Raw genomic sequence first — 22,726 nt, forward strand, 5'->3', positions numbered from 1 at the left:
TAATTTAGCAGATAGACTTACTTTAACAGACTGTTTGCAGTTTTCAGAAATTACTGTCAGCGCTCTAAGCTGAGCCAATGAAGCAGCTTTGTATGTGATGACCCTAGAATGACAACCAGGAGCTTGACAAGGTGCAGCTCTCTCTTTGCCTTCCAAATCATGTCCAACAATTGTTATGCCTAAAAAGCAATGATAGGTTATGCTTTTCATAATATGTACTGTATAAATATAATTCTGTGTCTTAAATGATATATTGATTTGAAGTCATAGTCAAACAAGTCCTAAAGCACATATTTTCTGTTGGTTTCACATTGGTGTTTTCCCACATCAGTGACACATACATATTGGTTTTTATCTCTCTGGTTTCAGTGATGTTTTACTGATGCTTTACTGAACTAGTTTTTTCAATGGGCTTTTTCACGCTTCAGGTTTTCTCACTGCTGATCAGTTGTTGTCAATGAACACAAAAAGAACAGGTTCTAAAATGATCACTAATCAGTGGAAAATACTTAAGTGTGAAAAGCCCATTGAATTTCCGCCTCTATATACAGAAGATGGTACATTTTCAGAACCATATAGCTACAGTAGGTCAATCAAATATATAAAGGCGATAGTAGGTGACTTAAGTTACCTGTGGTAATGTCTGAAGACATATCACATTCTACAGGGAAGTGACTTTCTCCATTACCAACACCATCTGGATCTATTGTATAGGTTCCAGATTCCTGAACTCCTGCATTCTTCAGATGAGCACAGGACCCATACACTATGCAGCAAAAATAAAGAAGATATGGTTAAAGTAGGACACCGTATGTACAATAGCATGAGCGTACTAACAGTGCTATTATTTTTCTCCATGATCCATTCTTTTTCGTCCTTAAAGTGTCTTGATATTAAAGACAACACATATCCATCCCTTATTCGTAGGATACTGGTTTTATCCAGCAATCCCCTTTACAATTTTGTGACCTCCACCCTATTATGGGTGTGCAGTGGGCCCATGGGATAGACAATCGATATATGCATCAATATGCGTCATTAAGACCAACTTTTTAAGAAGTATCACATTGGTTGATAAGTGAAACCCTTCTCCTTTATAGTGGTACAACAGTGGCCTCTTGTGGACTCATGCCTATTCTGTCATTCTTTACTAATAAAGTGTCAACAGAAATTTGAAAACTTCCACTATCCCTACACTTTAGGATAAACAGATTTTCACTAAAGTTTTTTAACCTATTTTTAATGGATAGGTGCTAAACATTTTATCTATAAATACAATAAAGGTTATGTTTTAATTTAGACCATTTGGTTTCGGTGAATATATTTGTATGTGTATCATATATATAATGTATGTATGGTATTGTGTTTATATATGAGTGTTGTATGCATACTGTATGCATACTGCATATAGTGTATGTGTGCATTTGTCTGTACAGTATATGATACATGAGTTTTTTGAAGCAATACGTGTGGGATCGGGCCCAGTAGCGATGGGCCCACTGGGTTTTTGTTACACCACTGCAAGGGACCCCAGTTTTTGTAACACCCTTTCTATTTGAACTTGTCTACATGGAATCATTCCCTATAAAGCAAACCAAAATAGCTGGTTAGTGAAGAAAAAATGTGATAGTACTTCCTTCTGATGTCCGCCTGTTGAGATGTGGGGTCTTCTGGACGTTTAAAAAAAAAAAATCTTTACTCAGGCTTCAGCTCCATAGAAAAAGCTTGCATTTATTTGCACAAAAATAAAATGAACAGAAAATAGCAAATACAAAAATGCAGATAATTCAGGGGTCAGGTTGCAGCTACCTTGGAACAAGCAAGCTCCCCTGTGGTCAGCTCAGACACTCTGACCTAGAGCCATTCTATGTACACACATGTCTCATTATATACCCAATTATTTCCCCTAGAGTATGTGTTTTTTAATGGACAGCCGAAAAACGGGTTCAAAACGCCACGTGTGCCACCACCCTTAATAGAAACCCTCTACATTCAGACCGAGAGTACTTCAAATGACTCAAAGCTACATGTTTTCAATAAACATGAACACTCTGGAGAAAACTGATGCAACCTCAGATCCAGGATATATAGTTACTAATTGCAATAAAAGTAAAGTCTCTACATAAGCAAAGTAAACTGTTAACCAGGTCCTTAAAATGCAATAGATGTTTTGGACTACTTAGTATTGTACCTTGGCAAATAACAGCAGCTCTCTCTGTTGTGCCACATATCCCTGTATTTTTCACATGGCAGTTCTCAAAAGCAGTTGCTCCCGTATGGCAGCTAACAAAGGAAAGAGCCCATGTCACCCTGTCATCTCCATTGATCCTGAAAAAAGTAGTCACAATAAATTTAATGAGTAACAGGCTCATCACAAGAACTCATTTTCAGCACAGGAATCATCCTCTTGTCATAAGTGTCAACATGTCAGAAAATTCAATCAGGCCCTTTCTCACTTTGTGTTCACAGAAATGAATCTTGAAAATAATTGTCTATTAGATGTTGACAGACAGGTTGTCAGGCAAATAGATATAGAAAACTGTGCCGTACAATCTAGATACTAATACAATCCACTCAGAATCTTGAAGTAATACATCCATTACAATACCTGTTTAGTGAAAAATACTCAAAGCACAAACTAAATGGGGAGCATGGAGCAAAACTGTTCTAAAATATTCAAAGAAATGGGCAGGACATCAATGGCATACTCTGGGGAAAAATTGTGCAGTTTTTTGATCTTTTTAAAACATTGGTTGGCTGCCCATCCCTTTGAACACTTTAAAGGGCCTCTTTTAAATAAATTGCCCATGTGCCTTTACTGCCTTAATAACAATATCTCAATCTTCATCATGTGATTCAGCAGAACTGATACCTACATTTGTGCAGTTTGCAGACTCCGTGATTCTTTGTTTACATTTGTGAGCACTGATGAATAGGAGCGTCTTGCAGCAGGAGAGTATGACTCATCCATGGTTTCCATGGGCATCTAGAACATTTTAACTGTAGTAATCTAGTGGTTTGTATACCTGTCACATACTCAGGGTCCTCAAAATCTAAATCAAGAACCAAAGGCTAAAGCACCTACCAAATCTGAGCACAAAATCTAAAGAGAATCCAGGATAAAACATAACTTAAGAATGCATTAAAAAGTCATCAACATCAATATAAGATAAACAATCAAAGAAAGCTCATGGCCTGATAGCCACAAAAGTCCCATGGTAACCAACCATATACTCAATACATATCAAAAATATAATTCGATCTTACCTATTGGCGTGAAGGCAGCAAAAAAAGTAACAGCATACATGAGAGGAGGGGAACATGTGATGATAGTATCAGGCAATCTGGTTGGGATAGACTGTGTCCCTACTGGGCCCTAGTGTTCTAATTATCCCGGCCCTATGGTTCCCACAACCAGTAACTCCCGCTCCTGGAAGGGCAGTACCAAACTCACCTTCATAGTTTTGCTACCTCCCTCAGGGGAATCCACATTGTGGGAGATTTGGCCCAGTAGAGACCGTGGTACCGGGGTGCTGGGATGCAGTTCAAGACAGTGACACCAAAGTACAGTCCAAAACAGGTCTAGCCTGCGTTTATTGCAGCAGAAACAAAATAAAACAGCCTTCACATTCAGGCATCAAAACAAATAATATCCTACCCGTCAGGGTGCTAACTATACAGTGATTCTCTAACTCACCGCTAACAAAAATACTTTGCTGTTTCAGGCACAGAGGTCAGGGCTACGCGCTCTCCAGCCTCCTGTCAGAGAGACCACCCTCTTACCTCTGCTGAGCGGCTTTATGCAGACTGATTGGGCTGTTCCCACCACCTGTGTCCAAGGTGCTGGACAACACAACCTCAGCACTAAGGCCCCGCATAATAGGAAAACCTAGGGGAAACATACCGTCCATCCACAGTTAACCCCCTCAGTGTCTCACATACCCTCCCCCTCTGTTTGACCCTGTGGGGGCGAACACTTTTGGCCATCAGACAGTGGGTACGAGAGAGGGCATCGGCATTCCCATGCAGCTTTCCTGCTCGATGTTCTACCGTGAACTTGAAATTCTGCAACATTAGGAACCACCTTGTGACCCTGGCGTTCCTCTCTTTGGCCTGACTCATCCAGGTGAGGGGAGAGTGATCAGTCACTAGTGTAAACTGTCGCCCTACCAAGTAATATCTCAGGGATTCCAGAGCCCATTTAATCGCCAAGCACTCCCTCTCAACTATACTATAGTTCTTCTCAGGAGGTGTGAGCTTGCGGCTCAGGAATGTCACGGGATGTTCCTCACCGTCCACTACTTGGGACAGGACAGCCCCTAAGCCCACGTCAGAAGCTTCAGTCTGCACAATAAAGGTCTTGGTGAAGTTAGGGGTGATCAGTACCGGTCCCTCGCACAAAACCGTCTTAAGTCGCTGAAACGCCCCCTCAGCCTCTTCACTCCACTTTACCATCACCGCCCTGCTACCCTTGGTCAGGTCAGTCAGGGGTGCCGCTATTGTCGCAAAATCGGGGATAAATCGGCGATAATAGCCAACTATGCCTAGGAAAGCCCTCACTTGCTTCTTGCTCATAGGTCGTGGCCACTGCTGTATCGCCTCCACCTTATTTATTTGGGGTTTGATGACACCTTGCCCAATACGGTACCCCAGGTAACGGGCCTCTTCCTGACCAAGTGCACATTTTTGGGGGTTCGCTGTCAACCCTGCTGCCCTCAGGGAGTCTACCACTGCTTGTACCTTGGCTAGATGACTCTCCCAATCGTTACTATAGACTATGATGTCATCCAGGTAGGCCGAGGCATATCTCCGGTGAGGTTTTAGCACGAGATCCATTAACCTCTGGAATGTGGCGGGAGCCCCATGTAGCCCAAAGGGGAGTACCACATACTGAAAAAGCCCATCAGGAGTAACAAAAGCGGTCTTCTCTTTGGCCCTGTCAGTAAGGGGTACCTGCCAATACCCTTTCGTCAGATCAAGGGTGGAGAAGAACCTAGCCTGTCCAAGTCGTTCTATCAACTCGTCAACTCTGGGCATAGGATAAGAATCAAATTTGGACACCTCGTTCAACTTCCTAAAGTCATTGCAGAACCGTAGGGAACCATCAGGTTTGGGAATCAACACAATAGGACTCGACCAGTCACTTTTAGACTCCTCGATAACCCCCAGGTCTAACATCTGCCTGACTTCTTCGGATATGGCTAGCCGGTAGTGTTTTTGGTGTACCCGGATGTGGGGTTCGGTTATGATGTCATGCTTGATGACTGAAGTATGACCCGGTAACTTAGAGAACACATCAACGTTTCGGAGCACAAACTCCTTCGCTTCCTGTATCTGGGCCCTGGAGAGGGACTCCGAGATCCGTACTTCAGGCACCTTGGCATCGGGTACACCTACCTCCGGTGTCACCTTCTTGGGGACAGACGCTTTTTCTACTCCCACGGCCATCAGGGACTCTCTTTCCCTCCATGGCTTTAGGAGGTTCACGTGGTATATCTGTTCGGGTTTCCTCCTCCCCGGCTGAGATACCTTGTAGTTAACCTCCTCCACTTTCTCCATTACCTCATATGGACCTTGCCACTTTGCCAAGAACTTACTCTCAACGGTGGGCACCAGAACTAGCACTCTGTCGCCTGGGTTAAAGGTCCTGAGTCTGGCTGATCTATTGTAGACCCTAGACTGGGCCTCTTGTGCCCTTGTCATGTGCTCCTTTACAAGGGGCATTACCGCCGCTATGCGGTCCTGCATAAGGGAGACGTGTTCTATCACACTACGGTGGGGGGTCCTCTCCTGTTCCCAGGTCTCCTTGGCTACATCCAAAAGCCCACGTGGGGAACGGCCATATAACAGCTCAAAGGGTGAGAAACCCGTGGAGGACTGGGGAACTTCACATATGGCAAACATCAAATAAGGCAACAAACAATCCCAGTCCTTCCCATCTTTGCTGACCACCCTCTTTAGCATCCCCTTCAAGGTCTTGTTAAACCTCTCGACCAGGCCATCTGTCTGAGGATGATATACAGAGGTGCGGAGCTGTTTAACCTGGAGTAATGTACACATCTCCTTCATTACTCTAGACATGAATGGGGTTCCCTGGTCAGTCAAGATTTCCTTGGGGAGGCCTGTGCGGGAGAACACCTGGAACAGCTCCCTAGCAATGTTTTTGGAGGAGGTGTTCCTTAACGGTATTGCCTCTGGATACCGCATAGCGTAGTCCAGGATAACCAGGATGTACTGGTGCCCCCTTGTGGACTTGACTATGGGGCCAACCAAATCCATTGCAATCCGTTCAAACGGCACCTCTATGATTGGTAACGGTACCAGAGGACTCCTGAAGTGGGACACCGGGGCAGTAAGTTGACACTCAGGGCAGGAGCTACAATACCGGTTTACCTCCTCCCACACCCCGGGCCAGAAAAATCTCTGCAGGATCCTCGCTCGGGTCTTCTCAGCACCTACGTGCCCTCCCAGCACATGTTTATGTGCCAAATCTAGCACCAGCCTACGGTGAGATTGGGGTACTACAAGTTGCTCAACCTCCTCACCCCGTACCTGGTCAACCCTGTACAACAGTTCCCCAACAATCACCATTCGGGGGTATATTTTGTCAGCCCCTGGTATTTGGAGTACCCCATTTATCACTTTAACATTCTCCCGTGCTTTATATAAGGTAGGGTCCTATAGCTGTGCAGCCCCAAAATTTTCACGGGAAATCTCAAGGTCCGGCATGTCGGCTACCTCCTCGTGGCCCTCAACCTCACCAGCTAGGACCTCTAGGGGAGAGAATTCATCACATGGGGTCACCCCTACTGCTGGTGTGGGTACATTGGCCTCAAAGGGTTCAGGGGCCAAGGCCGGACATACCTGATGTCCATTATCTGCAATAGCACCTGAGGTGGGTCTTCGCCTCCAGAGGTCCCAAAACACCGGTAAGTCTCTGCCGATAATAGCCTCATGAAACAGGGTCCCCACCACCCCCACTTCATGGTTGATAGTACCACAAGGTGTATGTAGGTTGATGACGGCAGTGGGATATTCGCGAGTGTCCCCATGTATACATAACACTCCCACTTTACGCCCACTGTACAGTCCAGGATCAACCAAAGTTCCTCGCACCAGGGTGACCAGGCTCCCTGAGTCTAGTAAGGCTTCCACCGTGTGACCCCCGATTGTGACCATACACACTTGGGGTTCTGCATCCATGACCGACTCGGCTGCCAGAACCGGCCGGGCAAACAGTGACACTCGCCGGGTCTGGTTGTAGTCCATTGGCTCCACTGACAGGGGACAGTTGGCAGCAATATGGTCCATTTAATGGCATCGCCAGCACTGGATACGGCTATGACCTCTGTCACGAGCCTCACTGGGTTTCTGTGTATCCGAGCCCCCCAATGAACCCCCTCACAACCTGACCTGTCTCCCCTTTTCTGCAGTAGCAATCTTACCAGATGGTTTATTGGCCTTGTCACTGGCACTGCTTCGTGTGGGAGAGGTAAGTAGAAGATCCTCTGTAGCCCGATATCTCTCTACTAGGGACACGAGTTCCTCAGCATTTGTGGGACCGGCCTGTCCAACCCATCGCTGGAGCCGAGAGGGTAGAGAACGGGTGAACTTGTCAAGAACCACTCTCTCGACCATCTGTGCTGGGGTGCATTCCTCTGGTTGTAGCCACTTCCGGACGAGATCGATCAGGTCATGCATTTGGGAGCGCGGGGGTAGTTTTTCTTTAGCTGGGGGTACTCACGGGCCTCCGTTTCACTCAGGTCGTAGTAGGCCTTCTGCAATTCGCCTGTCAGGAACGGTGCCAAGACATCTGCCCACTGCTCAGCTGGTAACTCCTCTCGCTCAGCTACTCGCTCAAACACAGTGAGATACGCCTCCACGTCGTCGGTCGCCGTCATCTTTTGTAAGGCCTTCTGCACTGCAGCCCGTGCGGAACGCTGGACATCCGGGTACCCTTGCAAACCAGTATGGGACCCCTCAGTAGTCGCCGCTTGCGGTGCTGCCATAACGCCAGAAAACTTTTCCATCATCAGCTGGAACATGGCTCGGGACTCTTCCTGCTGTTGCTGGAGCATGGCTTGCTGCTGGCGGGACCTCTCCTCCTGCTGCTGGAGCATGGCTTGCTGCTGGCGGGACCTCTCCTCCTGCTGCTGGAGCATGGCTTGCTGCTGGCGGGACCTCTCCTCCTGCTGCTGGAGCATGGCTTGCTGCAGCTGTCGATTAGCCTGGGACTCTTCCTGCTGCTGGCGGGACCTCTCCTCCTGCTGCTGGAGCATGGCCTGCTGCTGCTGCCGATTAGCTCTGGCCTCCTCTTGCAGGTATTTAATAAAGTCCTCCATCTTGGCTTTATCCTGCAATTTGCCTGCTGCTTTCACCCAGGCCATGCACTGTTGCAGGATGTAGCGAGCCTTTCAGGTGTGTGTCTTTTGAACTGCCCGCATCCTCCACCATATGTGGGAGATTTGGCCCCATAGAGACCGTGGTAGCGGGGTGCTGGGATGCAGTTCAAGACAGTGACACCAAAGTACAGTCCAAAACAGGTCTAGCCTGCGTTTATTGCAGCAGAAACAAAATAAAACAGCCTTCACATTCAGGCATCAAAACAAATAATATCCTACCCGTCAGGGTGCTAACTATACAGTGATTCTCTAACTCACCGCTAACAAAAATACTTTGCTGTTTCAGGCACAGAGGTCAGGGCTACGTGCTCTCCAGCCTCCTGTCAGAGAGACCACCCTCTTACCTCTGCTGAGCGGCTTTATGCAGACTGATTGGGCTGTTCCCACCACCTGTGTCCAAGGTGCTGGACAACACAACCTCAGAACTAAGGCCTCGCATAATAGGAAAACCTAGGGGAAACATACCGCCCATCCACAGTTAACCCCCTCAGTGTCTCACAACATATTTAAATATTCTGCCTGGGTCTGCTGTGTAGAGACATAGAGGACAGTGGACCCTCAACAGGGCCTCCAAAAACAGTAGCTAGAACAGTTTTACTTGAGACACTTTTGATAAATTTCCCCACGTGTGTATATATGCAGAGGACAGCATGGTGAAAACATGGAAAGGCTAAAGCTTTCAGAGGCAAAGGTACAGGTACATTTACATGTAGAGACATGTTTAAAGGAAACCTACCATTTTGGATCTACCTATTAAGGTAGATCCGGTGGCAGGTTCCTCTAATAAATGCCATTGGAGCACTTTTTAGTGCTTATCCTTCAGTGCCCGATAAGTTTGTAAAGCTTTTATTGCCCTAGTATGCAAATTAGTGAAAGAGGCTACTGGGGCATGGAGTAGCCGGAGCTGAAGCTACACGGCACAGTTACTCCACGCCCCAGTAGCCTCTTTTGATCCTCTTACCCAGACATATTCAGCAAGCAGCTCTGGTAGTTGCGTGCACTGCGCTGGCTGCCAGCTCAAGCTCTGACGAGTGCGCGCAGCTTCCAGGAGCTGCGCGCAGAAGATATAGTAGGAGGATCAAAAGAGGCTACTGCAGGTGGAATAGCCACGCCGCATTGCTTCAGCTCTGGCTATTCCACGTCCCAGTAGTCTCTTTCACCAATTTGCATATTAGGACAATAAAAGATTTGCAAACTTATCAAGCACTGAAGGATTAGCCTTAAAAAGGGCTCCAATGGCATTAATTAGAGGAACCTGCCACTGGATCTATCTTAATAGGTAGATCCGAGATGGTAGGTTTCCTTTAATGGATTACATTTATTGAAAAGTGGCCAACTCCTTTAATAAATGGCTTTATATGAGTTTTCTGGGTTATACATGGATGATTTAATTTTTAAAAACATCTTTTGATGTCTATAGTTAATAAAATGTACCTTATACTGAAAATTCTGCTCTGAAAACTGGGCGTAATAATAAACTGACACTTAGAAGACATCATTTCTACAGAAAACACTATTACAGTCACTACTGACAGTAGGTGAATTCCCAACGTATTTACTCCTCCAATTTGCCCAGAGTGTAATAGAAGATTCTCCAATTAACTTACGGTATTTGGTCAATTCCAGTGTATTACACAGGTGTGGAGAATATAGTTCTTATAGGAGAGCAGAAAGAGTTAAAACTCACTGCTCAGAGGTATATTGCCAAACAAAGGCATATTAGATATAACCCTGTAGTCAGCCTCCATAGACACCAGCTAAAGGATTATAGATATCTATAGTCCGATATACATCTGCAGCATGACGAACGTGCCGCGTTTCCCAGTGCAGTGGACAGGAGTCTACAGAAGTATATAGAAATATAATGCATGGACGTCCCGTCTGCCAGCCAAACAGCCATGCCGGCTATTATAGTCCTGACTTAGATGGGAGGTCCTTGCATTGTATTTCTATGAGCAGTCCTTGGGATCAGCTCCGTACAGCCCTAAGCAGAATTTCTTACTAAAGTATATTTAAAATGTGTTCAAAATACTCCAGCTGACACAATATTTTAAAAAAAGATCTGCACTTCCATTCAAACGAAGGCAATCCGTAATGAGCAGCCTTTTTGCATTTTTGATGCATCTCTATAGATGAGATTAACCCCTTAAGGACGCAGCCATTTTACAGCTTAAGGCTCAGTCCCATTTTTTAGATTCTGACCTGCGTCTCTTTATATGGTTATAACTTTTGAACACTGTTACTCATCAAAGCGATTCTGAGATTGTTTTTTCCCCACATGTTGTACTTCATTTTAGTGGTAAATTTTGGCTGATAAGTTTTGCGTTTATTTACAAAAAAAAGAAAAAAATGATGAATTTTTAGAAAAATTTGCCATTTTCGAAATTCAAAATCACCGTGTTTTCAGGCAGATCGATTTACCATCTAAATAACTTGCAGAATAACATTTCCCATTTGTCTACTTTACATTGTCATAATTTTTGAAATGTTTGGATAATTTATTTTGACGTCACGCGGCCTACAAATCGAATAGCGATTTTCCGTATTTTCAGAATTGACTATTTTGGGGATAAATACTGTTTGAAATCAAATTTTAGATATTTAGCATCAAAAACCCCCTATATAACCAACCCATTTTCAAATCTGCACCCCTCAAACTATCAGAAACAGCATTTACAAAGATTGTTAACCCCTTGAGATCTTCATAGTAATTGAATCAAAATGGCGGTGAAATTTAGAATGGTCAAATTTTGTCGGTTATACGTTCATTTAGCCCTAAAATTTACACATTTCCAAAAGATAAAAAGAGAAAACTCACCATAAAATTTGTTCTACAATTTCTCCTGAGTGCAGCGACCGCCCACATGTGACCGTTGCTTGTGTTATGGGGGCACAGCGAGGTGCAGAAGGGAAGGAGGGCCCTGCAGCTGCCAGGATTTTAGTTTTCTCGTTGCCCCCTTTTGAAGGCTATATTTCGCTTTTCCGTTATTTGGGTCATGTGACTGCATTTTTTTTGAGGGATGAGATGCTTTTTCCAGTGTTACCATTTTGCGGTTGGTATCACCTATTGTTGAAAATTTAGGAACTTTTTTTGAGGTCATGAGTAGAAAAGCATCAATTCTGTACTGGTTTTTTTACTTTTTTTTTTTCGTGTTCACCGTATATAGCCTAATAATCCTGTTATCTTTATTCTATGGGTAGATACGATTACGGGGATACCAGACATGAATATTTTTTCTTATGTTTTACTAAATTTGCCAAATAAAACCCTAATGTGGGGAAAAATCTATCATTTTTGCATCGCCGTCTTCCAAGTGGCATAACATTGTTACGTTTTTGGCTACAGAGCTGGTTGATGGCTTGTTTTTTGCGGGACATGTTGTTCTTTGCAACAGTATCATTCTGGAGTACATATGTTTTGTTGATCACTTTTTATTGCATTTTTAGTGGGATATAATAGGTAAAAATCATAATTTTTGGCGGGTTTTTAACGTTTTTTTTTACGGCGTTCATCATATGGGTTCAATAGTTATTTAGTTTTATTCTATGGATTGTTACGGACGCGATGATACTAGATATGTGGGGTTTGTGTTATGATTTAGACTTTTTTGAGCGTTATATGTCTCTTTATATGTTTTGGGGCTTATGGGCATTTTTAGTGATTTATAAAGTAATTTTTTATTGAAAAACATTTTTTTTTTACATTTTTTTACATGATCCACCATGGGATATGAACAAGCAATCATCTGATTGCTTGTTCTTGATAATACTCTGCAATACTAATGTATTGCAGGGTATTATCAGTGCTAGCCTATGCAGATGCATAGGCTGACACTTTGCCTTTAAGATGACGTCACAGACGCCATCTTAAAGGTAAACCCTCCAGGCTTCTCTGGGGTCCCGATCGGACCCCAGAGGTTCCAAAACAGCGATCGCCCCCCCCCCCGAAAACGGTGCGGGGGGGGCGATCGTGGGGTAAAGACCCCCAGAAGGCATGTTAAATGCCGCGGTCGCGCTGACCGCGGCATTTAACGGGTTAAACACCTGCGATCGGAGCCCACTCGATGTCAGCGGTAAATCCTGCGGCTAACGATGCCGGTTCGGCTGCTGTGCAGCGCTGAACCGGCATCGTCTCTGCGCCGTAGCTGTACTGCGCTGAGCGCTAATCGTCGGAAGCTGCGCAGTACAGCTACGGTGCGGAGCGCTAAGGGGTTAAAGGAAAAATGGAACAAACTCCATACAATGGGTCAGAGTGCAATACGAGTTCTGCACGTCAAAAACATGTGCATAGCCACAGTCTTTTTTGACACAAACTTCGAATGAAAACTGATTGAAGCAATCGGCTATTGAAGTAAGATTGTGTTTACACATTGATTGATCGCAGCAGGAGTCTGTGCGATTAATTTTTAACTACACCGTGAAGGTGGCCTGAGGGTGTATTCACAGGTGGCGTTTTTTAATGTGCTTTTAAACATTTATACATGTTACCATGCATTTGGCTATCACACCAAAGCGTTTGGCTAGTTTACACTTTTTTCTTCATTGCTGGAAATGTAGACAATGTTAACATAGCTGCTTACATTTCGAGCAATGATGACTTTGGAACCAGCTAAAACGCACGTAAGATGTAAAAACGCAACATTTCACAGGCATGCGTTTCTGGGATGCATTTTAAAACACATCCAAAAACGCCACATGTGAAGGCACCCTTATGAGAAATGTGCATTTTTCACTGATTAAAAGCCAGATCACACTCTGATAGATGAAACTCTGCAACACTAGTGTAAAAGGGGCCTTTGCCTATGCCATTCAGTGGTTTAAAAAACTTAACTTGGCAGGTACCCAAAAAATACTATAGGCGTTCACAATACCTGGTAGCAATTGCAGGACCCAAAAAACCAAGTTGCCGACATACTACTTGGGCTTCATTGTTGGTCCATTGCTTGGCACATATGTTTCCTCTTACTCCTTGGTACTCTATTTCAACCACACCTTCAAGTGAGTTTTTCCCATCAGTTAAAATAATACCTTGTAAAATAAGCAATTGAAGACAGACATATCATTGCATGTAAAGACCAGAAACAAAACAGTGTTACTTCACCAATGCATGACTTGTACACTACTTTTATGATTATTAGAATCTGATATTGACGATCAACTCCTGCTGTGGCTACTATTGAGGCAATAACTATAACAACTTAAAGAGGTATTCTCGTCTTGGCATTCACATTGTTTCATTAATCTGCCATTATACATATATATACATTTCTTCAAGTAGATGTTATTAAAAAAAAATTGCCTGTTTAAAGATAATTTCTCATAAATGTAATCATATGGTCCCTTAGAAACAAGACTGTGTCCTTGGATACGACCATCTCAGCTGGAGTGGTTGCACAAAGAAACAAATAGTTTTGTATAAGAAATGTCCGGGAGTTACTGCATGTCCTACAGCCGATGTGTGGTAAAGAATGCTGAAGCCAGGTGGTCAGGCAGGACTCAAAAGTGCATGTCTGACCACCACTGCCAAAGTGTGGGGCGTCGGATCCAAGGAAGCTATCTTGTTTTTATGAGAACATTTATGAGAAATTATTTTCACACAGGAACATTTTTTTTAATAACGTCCAATTGAAGAAATGTTTCCATATGGCAAATTAATTAAATGTAAATGCCCAGATGGGAATATCCCTTTAAAAAGGCCAAAGACTGACAAGATATAGATTTTCAACCTATGATTTTACCTAAACATTTGACTAATTTCTTTTTATTTTAATTTGTTTCAACCCATACTGGGAATATGTTGTAATTGCATATTAAACAACCTACATAATCATGGTGTAGTGAGAACTGTCATACAGAATTATTTTAAAGGAGCTATTGACATGAAACGCTCATCAGATGCTGGTTGAACACACAGAACAGGTGCAAGTCTTTCCAGCGACAGACAGAGGTATGGAATAAAGGAAAGACCTGTTCTGTGTGTTTGACCACATCTCGTTATGGCTCAGAATAACTGAAGGAAATAACTGAAGACCTAACGGAGATGAGAACTGGGCCTTAATGTGTTTAATACTCTTTCCCTGGACTGACATATTGGCTTGATTTCTTTACCAGTGTGGATTGGATGGTTTTTTAACAAAATCTGGTGAGAATTCAATGTCCATAACACATGGAAGTCATGAAATAGAAATATATGTACTTAGAAAATAGGTGACGTGTTCAACACTTATTTAATCAGCTATACATGCCGCAACTGCAATTCATGAAGGTTAGACTAGGATCTATGTAACTGTATCTGTATTTGGGATTTATCCTATGTGACCATCAATCAGATTCCCCAACTGACGCAGTGGCTCACATTTATTAAAGCATTTGTGTTTTATGTCTGACTTTGCACTGAAAATAACTTGACAAAAGTTTGGACATGTATTTATGAAGTGTTTACGCCTCGCCAAAAAATTCTGCACTTAAAGAGGTGCAGAGTTGGACCGTGTGCCACATTTATTGCTGCGACCCGACAGAATTGTGTTGCACGCTATATGTAAAAAGTTGCACCAAAAAAAAGTTGGTGCAAATTTCGGAGCAGTGCAGGGTGTGCCAGCATGTAATACCGTGGCACACTTTGCACAATAGTGACGCAAACTGTACATAGTGCAGTTTATACTAGTTTTAATAAATGTGTACTTTTGTGTGGGCAGGAACCCAGATTCTCCATTCATATCTTTGATAGCCTTGATGTGAAGGAATCGAGAAACTGACTCTGTCTGCACAACATCTATGTAAGTAAGTTAGTCTAATGGCTGGTCACATGACACAGCCAAGGACAAGCATGACAGATGAATCACAAATACCCCGACTGCCAAGAAAATGACCTTTACTAAATTGCTCCATATTCCAAAAGTTTTTTAGCTTACCATTCATCTGTTAGTGCCATATTCAAATTCCAACAATAAGGGGGGAAATGCTGGACCATTCCGTATAAAATGTATAAAGTATAGTAACTCCAACATTGGACAAAATATGTTACAAACTAACTTTTAATCAAAACATGTTGAAATAAAACGTGTGCAAGGAAAAAGACAAATCCAGTGACATCTGTTGGCAGCATGCTTTAGATAAAAGCACTATGATTTAAAAAAAATTTGACCTGTGTCTCTTCCTATGGTAATTACTTTTCAACACTTTAACTTATCCCTGTGATTTTGAGATTCTTTTCTCTTGAGACTTTGTCGTTTATGTCAGTAGTATAATTTTTTTGATCGGTTACTTTTTGGGGGATAAAAATTCAATAATTTAGAATAAATGGAAAAAAAAAAAATTTTCAAAAGTTTCAAATGTTCTACTGTTAAGATAAGTCATTCCACATTTTTTTTTGTAGAAACCTTTTGCCATTTGTCTTCTTTATATTTCCATAATTTGTTTTAAGAGAGAGAAAGAGATTTGAAAATGCTTAATTTTTGGGGAGCAATTTAGTTTGCAAGTGCCCTATACAGGCTTATGTACCGTATTTTTCGGACTGTAAGGCGCATTAAAAATCCTTTGATTTTCTCAGAAATCAAAGGTGCGCCTTATAGGCCAGTGGGCCTTATGTATGAACCGTATGAATGTATGTACAGACAACAGACAACAGCTGCCTTGAATTGTGCACAGGTCTACCACCTGCTGGTCATTCATCCTTATACTCCGGTGCGCCTTATATATGAACTTAGACGTTTTAGCAGGCATTTATCGATGGTGCACCTTATACTCCGGTGCGACTTATAGTCCGAAAAATACTGTACTATATACCTCCACAAGTAACACATTGTAACATTTTATGACATCTAACATCTCAAACCATTCAAATCAGTATAATAGAAGTCCCCGAGAAGTGAGACCATTTTGGAAACTACACCGCTCAAAGAATTTATCTGGGGTTGTGGCGAGCATTGTAACCCCAACATGCTGCAAAATGTAATACAAATAAATGGTGCAGAGTAAAAATTGCATTGCAATTTATCACATATGCCATTGTAGTGACGAATGTATTTTGCCCAACTCATGCCACTGGGGACAAACATGTCAAAAATCATTCTGCAGGTTATCCCAGTTAGGGCAATACCCCCATATGTGGCAATCAACTACAAGGCAAAATAAGCATATGGCAGGGCTCAGGAGCAAAGGAGCGAAATTTAGGTTTTGGAGCTCCGTTTTCACTAGATTGGTGTTGGGGTGCCCCTGAGGTGCCAGTACAATAGAAACCCCCCAAGAAGTGACCCCATTTAGGAAAGGGCACTCCTCAGAGAATGTATCTAGGGTTGTATGAGAATTTTAACCCCCAAGATGCTGGCTCAAATGTAATGCCAAGTGAATGATGCATAGTTAAAATTGCATTGTTTTTAAAATGTGCTGTTGAAGTGACAGTCCAACTCATGCCACTGGGGACAAACACCCCAAAAATCTTTCTGCGGCTTATTCTGGGTTTGGCAATATCTGTAGGATGGAGACTCGGCAGGGCTCAAAAGGGAATAGCTAGGATTTGGAGCACCACAGACCTTTTACATATTTGTTTTCTTTTTGGCATCTTGAAGCATTTGTAAATGCCAATAGGGACCAGTACAATAGAAACCACTAAGAACTGACCCCTCCCTGAATTAATCTAGGGGTATAGTTAGCATTTTAACCCACAGATGGACCGAAAATGAAATGCATAATGGATAGTGAATAGTAAAAAATATCCATTATGCCATCTCCTGCCACATAAGACAAATGCCCCAAAAATCATGATGATGGTTCTCCCATGTACGGCAATACCCATAAGGGGCAATAATCTACAGGTTGGGCACATGGCAGGGCTTAGAAGGGAAGGTACAGTATGATATATAAACTGTGCATAGTACATCAGGGTAACATCTACATTCAATAGTGTAGGGCAGGTGTAGAAATTGTCCAGATAGAGGTGGTAGCCCTGGTCCAGCAGTGGGTGCACCAAATCCCACACTATCTTTGCAGAAATACCCAGGAAGGAGGGGCATTCTGGGGGCACTATAGTCCTTCCCTTCATATACCCTGATGTACTTTCGCACTGCTTATACATCTTCACGCCATACCTTGCCCTCTTATTGGGCAGGAATTGGCGGAATTGAAGTCTCCCTTTAAATTCAAAGCGCATCCTGCTCATCGTCATGCGGAACATCGGGGTGTGGTACAGAATGTCTGTGCTCCAGTAGTCCCCGATTGATGGCTACTTTACAAGCCCTATAAGAAGTATTATGCCCCAATATTTCTCCATCTCTGCTTCAGTGACAGGGGTCCACCTGTGGGGTTGTTCATAAAATTAATTGGGGTTTTTGGCAATATTCTGTGCAGCATAGAGATTTGTCTGGACTAAAATTAAATTCAATAGCCCCTCATCTAAAAAATACTTACAAAAAGTCCACTATTCTGAGCCCTGTTGTGTCAAATTTAATTCCAGGTCGGCCCAAAAAGTCTGGGACCTGAGGGGTAAATTATCTGGGGAAGAGAAGATGTAGAAGGGAAAATCATCCCCACTAGCTGACACAGAGGCCAGGATGTTGTATGCCTCCAATACGTTGAATGTACACCAGAAAAATTACATAATGTGCTCCAAACTATACCAACAAGTCCTAACTACCACTAAAGATACTGTACAGTGCTATTGAGTGCAGTGCAGAACAACACTAACACAACACACTGAAAATTGTGTTTGGGTTCAGAAGAGACAGACAGGAGATGGGAAAAACTGATGACAAGTGTGATCACGCAAGGTGATCACACAGGGAACATGCATGATGCAGGACGGAACAGATAGGGATCAGACAGTGTAAGTCTACATTCAGACACACGTGTGCCCACCGTAGCGTAGCACGGGCGGCACGCGTTAGTGCTGGGGTGAGGTGGAGGTAAGCGCTGCTCACCCCCGCCCCTCTCCATAGGGATATATGGCGCATGGCGCCGTATGGCGATAAAAGATAGGACATGTCCTATCTTTTCACGGCTATGGTACGGTACGGTGCCGCACGCTCCCATATGGTGTCGCGCGTCCATTGCCGGCCTACAGGTGACGTATATCTGCCGTACATATACGTCCCCCATACGGCCATTTGAATGAGGCCTAATAGTGATTTTGGTTTAACAGTAACGCTCAGCTCTTCACTCCAGCTATACCAGACCAAAATGTTCCACTGGAGGGAGTAGGAATGAGCTAAAACCATGTCTTTCAACCCCAAAATGCTGCAATTGGCCAGTGAGACTTGACTGGCCAATCGCAGTGATCGGTGGGTGGGACCGATCACCTGAGTGAAGTTGGCCCCCCCACCTTGTTCAAATCAAACAAAATTGGTGTCAAACGTTTGTGCTGGTTTGTGCAGCAGAAATTTTCGTTTGTGCCGCTATCGTTTTTAAGATTTTAATGAAAGTTTCCAGAGGTCATCAGAGGTCAACCAGCCCCCCCCACGTTGCCCAAATAAAACAAAACTGGGACCGAACAATTCTGCTACGTTTGTGCTGCTCAAATTTTTGTTTGTGCTGCTTTTGTTTTGAATATATGAACAAAAAATGAAAGTTCAAAAGTTCAGCCAGCCCCCCCACATTAACCGAATCAAACAAAACTGGTGTCAAACGTTAGTGCTACGTTTATGCTGGTTTGTGCAGCAAACATTCTCGTTTGTGCCGCTATCATTTTTAATATATTCATACTTTTTTACAGAGGTCATCAGAGTTCATTTCTTCCAAAGTACAATGTGTTTGCTAGCTCCCCCTGGTGATCAAACCAGGGAAGTGTCACTAAGTTTGTTTTTTACCAGTTCATCCTAAACACCTCAAACACCTGAACATACCTTAAAAATTATAGCAGCACAAACAAAAATTTTTGCAGCACAAATGTAGCACTAACTTTTGACACCAGTTTTGTTTGATTCCGTTAATGTGGGGGGGCTGCTTGAACTTTTGAACTTTCATTTTTTGTTCATATATTCAAAACAAAAGCAGCACAAACAAAAATTTGCGCAGCACAAACATAGCAGAATTGTTCGGCACCAGTTTTGTTTGATTTGGGCAATGTGGGGGGGCTGGTTGACCTCTGATGACCTCTGGAAACTTTCATTAAAATCTCAAAAACGATAGCGGCACAAACAAAAATTTCTGCTGCACAAACCAGCACAAACGTAGCACAAACGTTTGACACCAATTTTGTTTGATTTGAACAAGGTGGGGGGGCCAACTTCACTCAGGTGGACCAATCTGATTGACCGGGTGAAGTCAGTAATAGGTTCTCCTGCCAACATCACCCGAGTTCGATCGGAATATCACTATGTCACATAACATGGTGCATCGGGTGCGCTGGCCAGGAGCCCGCGCCAAGGGATTAAGCCATTTTTGCTAAATTCCAATTTTAATCTTTTGGCTAATAAGGCACTTGGTGCATCAAAGTCATATCCTTAGCACCTTGATCACTGTCCACTGTCCTTCACATAAGCAGGAGATTTGTCTTGTGAAAAAAACGAAAGAAGGGAAGTGAATAAAATGGGAATATCAGTGCTCTGGGAGATAAGGACCTTGCACTACATGCCTCATTTACATACAGATACAACTGGCAATATTTTGTAAATAGCACTGTGGACAGAAATAATAAAGTTATGTTGGAAATAGTATTACATTCCTCTACAAAATGCTGGCTGCAGATTTTAACACTTTGAAGATGTGGAAGATTCCCTTAATATTTAGTCATAATGGGAGTTGGGTGAAACTCTCATTATGCTACTTTGATTAAGGATTAATTTATTTGATACTCAAATGGCTTTTTAATTTTTCCATGCATATGTTTTTAACATGTTTTGATTACAAACTTATTTTTAATATTTTTTCCAACACTGGTGTTTTGCACCATACAAAACATTGCAATGCAATTACCTGATGAAGTCTGTGTTGCCCTGAACTGCACAGAAATTCCATCCAGTTCTACGGAGGTATCGGATCTCATGATCACTGTCATCACATTGGATGAAGCATGGATTTGGGAAGGAATTAGTGATCCACAGAACCTAGTAAATGGATGTATTTAAATGATGAATGGAGTAATTAGCCTACAATTAAACAACATTGTAATATATATAATTTGTGTTTTTAATTGCAAGATATTTAATTTGTGTTTTGTCTCATTTTATATCCTGCTTCTTTACTTAGATTTTATAACGTGCTGCATATGGTAAGTGGCTGAAGGCGAGCTGCAAGGGAAAAAGTGCTTATGAATATTTTCAGAAGTATGACACATCATAAATATGTGTTTATTTCAAAATCTATTTCATCTCATGTATAACAAGAACAATCAATGGTAACAATCATGTTGAGCAGCGGTGCCCAACTGCCTGGCCGCGGCCCAAGACCAAGCTATGGAACAGCAGTTTTCAGACTGCAGCCAAAAGAACTGCCAGCATGTACACATGGCAAATTACATCATAAAGTGTGTGCGCGCAGGCTGAGCACATAGACGTGCCGGTAAGCCACGGGGAGAAGAGTATCTGCAGGGAGCGCTGGAGGTAAGTATAGTGTTTATTATTTTTAAGGGGGCTGTGCTGTGGACATTTCATAAGTGAGTGGGGGCTACTGGAAATTTTATTAATGAGGGGAAGCTGCTGCTAAACCCTTTATTAAAGCGTAGAGGCTGCATTTCGCACCATAGGCTTATATAAGTCGATAAGTTTTCCAGTTTATTTTGTTGTAAAATTAGATGCCTCAGCGTATACTCTGGTTGGCTTATACTTGAATATATGTGGTATGTATATATGTTTTCCTTCCAGTGAAAAGGACAAAGACAAGTAGACATTGTATTTGGGGGGAAATAGAAAAATGAGTATTATTTTCTGTAGCCCCCTTCTCATAAAGACATAAAAAGGGGACTACAGAAAAAGGAGCACTATCAGGAGGTGGTTACATAAAATGGGTCACTATAAAGGGGAGCTACAGAAAGGGACACTATAAAGGTGGGTACAGTAACTGTAGAGGGTTACATAAAAGAAAGCACTATAACGGGGGCTACAGAAAAGGGATGGGGCTACAGTAAAGGGAGTATTTTAGATTGAGGGCCGTGCTAAATGGCACATGGGTATAGAAATTGGGGTATTTGCTGGGAACGCAATTTTTTCTTCCTAGGGACCATGGTTAAGGGGGCTACCCAACCTGGTCCCTGGAAAAATGTTTTTGTGGAAGCCAGTCTCCTGAGGGGGATCACTGATGTAAGCGATTAAGATATAAATATAACAGAAGGCTGACTTGCAGACCATACCTTCCCAACACACGTTGGTCACTCTCCATTCCATCATAAACCATAACATAATCATATTCACAATTTCTGTGTTCTTCTAATACAAGTGACACAAATTCCAGAACAACATGATACCCAAGTGGTACTTCAATAACCCATATACATTTCATGTCTTTTTCATATGATTGAGGAAATCCTGGACTGTGAAACTGACCAGAAAGTGTTTTGAACCAACCACCACATGAATCTGAAAAACAATAATCATGGACGTTTGGCATTAGGAGAACTAAAATACATTATGCTCATTCACTAAAAGCTACGTTTGCATTGATTTTAAACCTATAAGCGACACGCTCACAGTAAGTCAAATTATGGTTTAGTGGTGACAACGTTTAGTTCACTAGAACTTCAGGAAGTATGGGACCTATGTCAACAATTGACAAATTTATACAAATTTATATATATTTTTATATATATATATATATATATATATATATATATATATATATATATATATAATATTTAATAGCATTCTTCAATAAGAACAAGGAAAAGGTGATATTTGCCTTAGTGGTCACTTAATCTGTGTCAAAGACTGAGGTTTCTCAATATTCTTAAAAGGGTCTTCCCATTTCAGCAAATTACTGTTATTGCTTGTTGTATAAAAACTTATACAATTTTCCAATATACTTTTTGTATCAATTCCTCATGGTTTTTCAGATGCGCAACTCGTTACAACTGAGAGTAATCAGAGATTTGTGTTATAATGAGCTGTGCGCCTGTCTGACCATGGACAGATTTCTGTCCACTGGAAGTAAACATTGAAGATTTTTATAGAATGACGGCAGGCAGAGATCTAGAAAACTATTTATATAGAAGGTATATTGGAAAATTGTATAACTTTTAGAATGTGAACAATAACATTCATATTCTGTAATGGGAACACCACTTTAAGCATAGTAACCCATATTCATACAAATTATTGTACTTTTGCATATTGTTCATATAATTTGTTGAACATGTTGTGGGCACCGATCTATTGCATCAGCAAGTTGCGGGCACCCAG

The 22,726-nt window shown here is 42.4% G+C and overlaps 1 protein-coding gene across 6 annotated transcripts in view; it reads right to left on the reverse strand.

Moving 5' to 3' along the window:
- The window catches only part of LOC140133130 (uncharacterized), a 73,040-nt gene that overhangs the window by 45,909 nt on the left and 4,405 nt on the right, over positions 1 to 22,726 (reverse strand). For all 6 annotated transcript variants that reach the window (XR_011855805.1, XR_011855804.1, XM_072152828.1 and 3 more), the window contains exons 3-8: positions 21,682 to 21,907; positions 20,310 to 20,440; positions 13,274 to 13,430; positions 2,192 to 2,328; positions 632 to 766; positions 22 to 179 (exon numbers count right to left, since the gene is read on the reverse strand). Coding sequence is in view for 4 of the 6 variants with exons in the window: in XM_072152828.1 (XP_072008929.1) it covers positions 22 to 179; positions 632 to 766; positions 2,192 to 2,328; positions 13,274 to 13,430; positions 20,310 to 20,440; positions 21,682 to 21,907 (944 nt within the window). In the remaining 2 variants the exon portion in view is untranslated. The remainder of the gene's footprint in view (positions 1 to 21; positions 180 to 631; positions 767 to 2,191; positions 2,329 to 13,273; positions 13,431 to 20,309; positions 20,441 to 21,681; positions 21,908 to 22,726) is intronic.

Source organism: Engystomops pustulosus, chromosome 5 (genome assembly GCF_040894005.1).
Source record: "Engystomops pustulosus chromosome 5, aEngPut4.maternal, whole genome shotgun sequence".
Classification (NCBI taxonomy): domain Eukaryota; kingdom Metazoa; phylum Chordata; class Amphibia; order Anura; family Leptodactylidae; genus Engystomops; species Engystomops pustulosus.